This window comes from Octopus bimaculoides, chromosome 23 (genome assembly GCF_001194135.2).
Source record: "Octopus bimaculoides isolate UCB-OBI-ISO-001 chromosome 23, ASM119413v2, whole genome shotgun sequence".
NCBI classification, from domain to species: domain Eukaryota; kingdom Metazoa; phylum Mollusca; class Cephalopoda; order Octopoda; family Octopodidae; genus Octopus; species Octopus bimaculoides.
The window spans coordinates 17,839,988-17,847,367 of record NC_069003.1 but is presented as its reverse complement, the minus strand read 5'-3'; the positions used below and the strand labels follow the sequence as shown (position 1 = coordinate 17,847,367).

General features: G+C 38.7%; 1 protein-coding gene across 1 annotated transcript in view; it reads right to left on the bottom strand.

The window, feature by feature from the left end:
* LOC106870769 (ubiquitin carboxyl-terminal hydrolase 44-like) overlaps window positions 1-7,380 on the bottom strand; it is a 79,470-nt gene that overhangs the window by 57,146 nt on the left and 14,944 nt on the right. Inside the window, exon 2 of the mRNA XM_052976154.1 lies at window positions 2,022-2,072. Coding sequence (XP_052832114.1) covers window positions 2,022-2,072 — 51 coding nt within the window. The remainder of the gene's footprint in view (window positions 1-2,021; window positions 2,073-7,380) is intronic.

Sequence of the window (7,380 nt, the reverse complement as noted above, 5' to 3'; positions counted from 1 at the left end):
AGCATCACTTGACAACCGATGCTGGTGTATTTGCGTCCCCCGTAACTTAGCGGTTCAGCAAAAGACACCGATAGAATAAGTACTAGACTTACAAAGAATAAGCTCTGGGGTTGATTTGCTCGACTATAAAGGCGGTGCTCCAGCATGGCCGCAGTCAAATGACTGAAACAAGTAAAAGAGTAAATTGTATGGCACTCATAGAGACTTTTAAAGACACAACCATGTGGTTTCAGGTTCTATCCCACTGTTTGGGCAGATCAACAAGTGAGTGAAATTAGTAGAGGAAAGTTTGTTCAGAGTTGACTCTGGGATTCCTGATAGATGGTGACACCAAACAAATCTGGTGTTTTCACACTGTTTTACCATAAGAGAGATATTTTCTCCATGGTAACTACAGTGAATTTGCATTTTAGCAGTTGAAATATGTCATGAACATATTTTAACTAACCTAAATTTTGCTAATGCCTAAACACTTCTTGGTGCTAATACACATATATATATTCTTTTATTTTTTTCAGTTGTTTGACTGCAGCCATGCTGGAGCACTGTCTTTTAGTTGAAGAAATAGTCCCCATAACTTATTCTTTGCAAGCCTGGTACTTATTCTATCAGTCTCTTTTGCTGAACTGCCAAGTTACAGGGACGTAAACACACCAACATCAGTTACAAGTGGTGGTGGCGGGACAGACACAGATACAAAGACACACACATATATATATATACAATGGGCTTCTTTCAGTTTCCATCTACCAAATCCACTCACAGGGCTTTGGTCAGCCCAAGGTGCCATGCAGTGGGACTGAACCTGGAACCATGTGGTTGGGAAGCAAGCTTCTTACCACAGAGTCATGCCTGCACCTATATATATTATACACACACACACACACACATACATAGTTACTATATGTGCACACAAAAGTGAACAGAATATTTATGCATATAAACATCCACATACAGACTTGAACATAATCATAAACACACACACACATACAAACTCATACGAAAACACACAAAGATACATGTTCACATACTTACAGATACACAGGTGTGGCTATGTGTTAAGAATTTTGCTTCCCAACCACATGGCTCCAGGATCTGTCCCACTGCGTGGCACCTTAGGCAAGTGCCTTCTGCTATAGCCTCAGGCTGACCAAAGTCTTGTGAGTGGATTTAGTATACGGAAACTGAAAGAATCCCATTGTATATGTGTATGTCTTTGAGTTTGTGTTTGTCCACCACCACTGCTTGACAACTGGTGCTGGTGTCTTTACAGCACCATAACTTAATGGTTTGGTAAAAAGGACTGATAGAATAAGTACCAAACCTTAAAAAAAATAAGTACTGGTGTCGATTCATTCAGCTTAAAGTTCTTCAAGTTGGTGCCCCAGTATGGCCACAGTCTAATGACTGAAACAAGTAAAAGAAAAAGATAAAAGACACAAACATACTCACATACATAAATGAGATGTTTGCCAGCTGCTCACCCCACTTAATTCCCAAACAACAATAATCCCTGATAACAAAGATTAAAACTCAGTATCAAGTAATATAAACAGCCAATATAGCCAACCCCTTCAGTTACTGGTCTACACAAATCTTGGAACTCAGTTTGTTATGGTAGAAAGGACTAGTGGGTGGGGTTTTTAAAAAGTGACTTTTAACATAAAGTTGAATATCTTTTATCTTTTATCAGTCTCAGACCTACATTTTTTAAAAACCTGATTTTTATTCCATTGGTCTCTCTTTACTGAACCACTAAGTTATGGGGACATAAACAAACTAACACCGGTTGTTAAGTGGTGGTGAGGAGCAGACATACACAATGACACACACATGATGGGCTTCTTTCAGTTTCTGTCAACCAAATTCATTCACAAGGCTTTAGTTAGCATGAGACTATAATAGAAGACACTTGCCACTTGCAGTGGGACTGAATTTGGTACCGTGTTGTTGGGAAGCACGCTTCTTACCATGCTTATGCCTATATTTAGAGGGGAAAAAACCCACACGGGGACTCTTACGTGAATTTGGTTGGCTTTTCCTTTTTCTTGGTTGATTTACAAGTCATTTTACTGAAAACAGAAAAAAAAACAGATACAGAAATTGTTAAATAAAAAAAGAAAACACAGAAAGCCATTTTACTGAAAACAAGAAGAAAAAAATCAGATATAGAAGTCACATTACTAAAAACAGAAAAAAAAAGCTTTACAAGTCATTTTACTGAAGACAAAGCAAAAACACAGATATAGACATTGTCCTTAATAAGAAGTGGGATATACAGAAGTCACTTTACTGAAAACAGAAAAAAAGAACATTTTTTTTAACAATATGAGGTGGTATTAAAAAGTTCCTGGACAAATACTGTCGCATGCCAACAAATGGAAGCACACAGTTGTGTGCACAGTGAGAGCTAGCAGTGATCTTCATGAGGGGCAGTGTGCCAAGTGACATTGCTGTATTTACAAGCTGTGAAATTTGTGTTTTTGTGATCATGTGTATGCAAGTAGTCTGCAAGTTTGTTATGAACAGGAAATAGGAACAAAGAGCCAATGTGAAATTTTGTGTTAAACTTGGAAAGTCTGCTACAGAGTCATTGAGCATGCTTTGGCAAAACTTAAGGAAATGAGGCAATGGGTCATACACAATGTTTTGGGTGGCACGAGCGCTTCAAAAGCGAAAGAATGTCTCTGGAAGATGGTGAGTGATCTGGAAGACCTGCCATGAGCGAGGAAATTCATCAGCTTGCACATAAAGATTGTTGGAGAACAATCAATCACTTTGCTGATGTTGTTGGTCTGTCATATGAGTCTGTGCAGGCAATCCTAATGTCTGAATCGAACATGTAGTATGTCTCTGCCAAGTTTGTCCCCTGCCTGTTGACCACCGAGCAGAAACAACATCACATCTAAGCCTCTCAAGATCTCCGTCAGCCTGCTGCTGATGACTAATCCTTCATGTTGAAGACCATCACCTGTAAAGAGAGTTGGGCATACAGGTATAACCCTGAGATGAAGCAGCAGTCGTCACAATGGAAGAGCTCTTCATCTCCACAACTGAAGAAGGCATGACAATGCCACAGCTCATTCAAGGGCATGCTCAACATTTTCTTCAAAATCTGCGGTAATGTACATTGAGGATCCATACCCCAAGGCCAGACCATCGATCGAGAGTTCTACTGTGATGTTTTGAAGCATTTGAGAGAGGACATTTGGAGAAAGCAACTGGATCTGTGGAGCGTGAAGAATTGGATTCTTCACAACAGCAATGCATTGTATCATCAAGCTCTCCTCACTCATGAGTTTCTTGCCAAAATCATAATATCACTTCTGCACCTGCCCTATTTGCCAGATTTATCACCTGCGGACTTCCATCTCTTCCCCAAGATGAAAATGCAGCTCAAAGTTTGCCATTTTAACACTGTTGTTGAGATCCAGAGCAAATCGCAGAAGGTCCTCAGCTCGCTTACAGAAAACAACTTCCTGGCTGGGTTCTAAAAGTGGTAGGAATGCTGAGACTGGTGTATTGTTGTGCAAGGTGACTATTTTGAAGGAGATGATGTTAAAACTTATGTAAAATTTTTTTCTTTGTTAAACATAACTGGTCCAGGAACTTTTGGATACCACCTCGCATTTCAACAAGACACAATGGAATGCTCACCACCACTATTATCATCACTATCAATGCCACCCTCATTCTCCTCCTCTTCACTTTGTCATCATCATCTTTTAATATTCAGCTTCCATGCTGGTATGAATACATTTATTAAATAATCAAGAATTTGAAGGAATTTAATATAAACATGGGTTTAGTATATTATATAGTGATTTGGAACACAAAAACAATAGGCAACACATTGGCAGAATCATTAGAATGCTGGACAAAATGCCTCTGTATTTGTTTGATGCTTGGCACACTGAGTTCAGATCCTACTGAGGGCAACTTTGCATTTTATCATTCCAGGGATCAAAATAAATGCCATAAAATGACACAATGGAAGGTTTTGACTATATCTTTGTTTATCTTTTACTTTTTTCAGACATAGGAGAGTGGCTATGCTGGGGCACCACCATGAATGGTTTTAGTTGAACAAATTGACGCCAGTACTTTTTTTTTTTTTTAAACCTGGTACTTATCCAACACCAGTTGCCAAGCAGTGGTAAAGGACAAGCACAAATACACACATGTATATGCTGGTGCCATGTTAAAAGCACCCACTTCGCTCTGTAAAGTGGTTGGCGTTAGGAAGGGCATCCAACAGTAAAAAACATGTCAAAGGAAGCAGTGGAGCTTGGTGCAGTTCTGTGGCTTACCTGCTCCTGTCAAACTATCCAAACCATGTCGGCATGGAAAATAGACATTAAATGAGGATATATATGCAACAGGTTTCTTTCAGTTTCCATCTACCAAATCCACTCGCAAGACTTGTTGGCAAGCTTCTCACCACACAGCCATGTCTGCGCCTTATGTATATATGAACGATTTAAAAGAAATAGTTTTAAAAGAGTTAAGATGAGAGAGTGGAACTCGAAGGGGTTTTGCTGCTATGTCTAGCAAGTTGAGTGACTTCTCCCTTGTTAGCCTGAAATCAGTATGCTGTTCTATTTGGTAAAGACATATTAATCATCTTATTATTTTGATTTTAATCTTCAGTTTAATGGGGGGGAAAAAATATCAAATGTAAAGCAATGATGGAGATGATAGTGTTGATGATGATGGATGATGGCAATAATGGTAGTGCTAGTGATGCTGCTGTTAATGATGAAGAATTAATGACTGAATGAGTAATTAGCAATAAATAATAGTATTCAGCTGTTAACTATTTATATTAGTATTATATAAATGTGCAAAAATCATCACTGTCATCGTCATCATCAGCCAATCCATCTTCCAACAGAAAAATTTAAATGTGAAAGTTTTTTTCTTGTTCTGACCCCCCCCCCCCGGGCTAACCACTAAACTGTTCAGAATCATATGATGTAGTTTCTGTATTGGTAATGACATAACTGGGTCATCGATGTGAAGGAGTGTCTGATACCCAGTGATGACTGGTTGTTGCGATTGATTCCAGGAGGCAGCAGCCAGGACAGGTGTAGCATATAATACACATGGATGCGGTCGTGGTTGTCTGGTTAAGAAGTTCACTTCACAATTAAATGAGTCCAGGTTCAATTCTCCTATGCAGCACCTTGAGTTGATAGAAACCGTGAGGGAACTTGTCGAATGGACTGGGTTTGTACATGTAGAATAGATTGGGGGCTGTCCATGTGGAATGGGCTGGGGTTATACATGTGGAATAGACTGGATCTGTAGATGTGGTATTGACTTGGGGGTTGTCTATGAGGAATGGAATGGGGCTGTCCATATTTTTGGATGGTAGATGTAACCCATTGACCATTTTAATGTCACCACCATCATTTGGCTCTCAGAAGCCTTCAGCAGAGTCTACACTGTGGCAAGTATTTAGATTGGGTTTCCACTTTAAGAATATCAAAATCTTCCTTCTTTTCTCATCACCAGTCTCAGCAAGCCCTGCAGAATAATATGGCAACTGTCCTTCATCTTTTGACTAAATCATAACCATCACCAACCAACCAACCTCTTAAGCACATTCATCATAGGGACTTTAGGACCCTCCCTGCACTGACACACAGAACAGTGAAAATATCTAACTACAACAACAACCTTCTTTCAGTTTTGTCCAAATTATCAACTCTTAAGATAGTTAAGATGGAGAAGAAATGAAAGAAACACATTGAGATAGCATAAGAAAAAGCTATGGGTTTGTCTAAAATTGCAAATGGTTGTTAAGAAACACAGACAAATATTCTGTCAACTGTTAGAATGAACTGTTTGTTTGTTTGTAAGGTTTTAGGGTGTGTGCTGTAATCATCATAAAAGTCCCTCAGGTAACTATTTTGTGCTGGTGTCAATGAACAGGTTGATGAATTTAGTTATCATTATTTAGGTGGTGAGCTCACGGAATCATTAGCATGCCAGGCAAAATACTTATTGGCACTTTTTGTCTGCACATTGTGAATTCAAATTCTGCTGAGGTTGACTTTGCCTTTTATCCTTTCGGGATTGATGAAAGAGGTACCAGTTGAGCACTGGGATCACTGCAATCAACTAGCCCCCCACCACCACCTAAAATTTCAGGCTGTGTGCCTACACAAGAAAGGGTTATTATAATGAATGCTTGTCTAATCAACAGTGGTAACCACCAGGCATCACTGTCTTATAAGATAAACTAGAGGCAGCAGGACTGTCGTTGACACTGCCGCCACCCTTACCCCCTACCACCACCACCACTCATTTTTGCCAGCTGATTGGACTGGAGCAATGTGAAATAAAGTGCCGTGCACAATGACACAATGGGCCACTGGGAATTGAGCTTATACTCACAAGTCAAATACCCTAACCACTAAGCCATGTGCCTTCACAGGTTCCAGGAAACTATAGTTGGGAAATGCTGGAGTAGAGGATATTTGGCTGGCTCTGTTATGAGACTGTAATGAAAATGACGACATCCTACAATTTACCTAACTGGAATAGAAAATAAATTCCAGTTCAGTTAAACTCCAGAGGATTAACTTAGAATAAGGTTAGTGGCATTCTGCTGTTCTATTCTGGCAACTAAGTGAGAAAGAGAGAGGGAGGAAGAAGGAAGGAAGGAAAAGAGAAAAGAAAGTAAAGAAGAATAAGATAACTTAAACATAAAATTTGGTGGTTAGATGATTAGTTGCCTTTAATTTGCATGTTAAATTTTTATTTATAACACTAAAATTAATTCAATATTAACTCTTTTGATAACAAACTGTCTAAAACTGCCTCAGATTTTTCTAATACAAAACCACCTGTTTTAAAATGTTTGCTCATTTAACATCTAGGTTTTATTTTTATGCGAGCTGTCACCAACTCTTGTTTTTTCAAGTAAGGGATTTTTTTTTATTCCACTATTTCTACTTCCATGACAGAAAACTGCCTGTGTTACCTCTTTTGATAGCAATCTGCCTGAAAGCACACCTAGTTCTATCATACAAGCTCCCTGTTTTCAAGTGATCTAAATTAAAACCTTTCACCAAAATTTTATGTCAACTTAAATTCCAAACACAAACCTAATTAGCTCCTCCACTCCTATTACACGAAACCTATAGCTTCTAAATATGTTGTTCACAACATATTTATCCATTTACTGCTTAAACTAAATTTGATTCCTGATAAACTCTTGATTATTTTTGTTATTGCCTGTACCCTATGAAAATAATATGCTTGCATGCCCAGAGTTAACATGGGTAATTTATGCCGGTAGTAAAACAGATATTCTTATCCTTTAGACAGTTATTCCAACCACTAACTCTACTAACCTATGTCATATATATA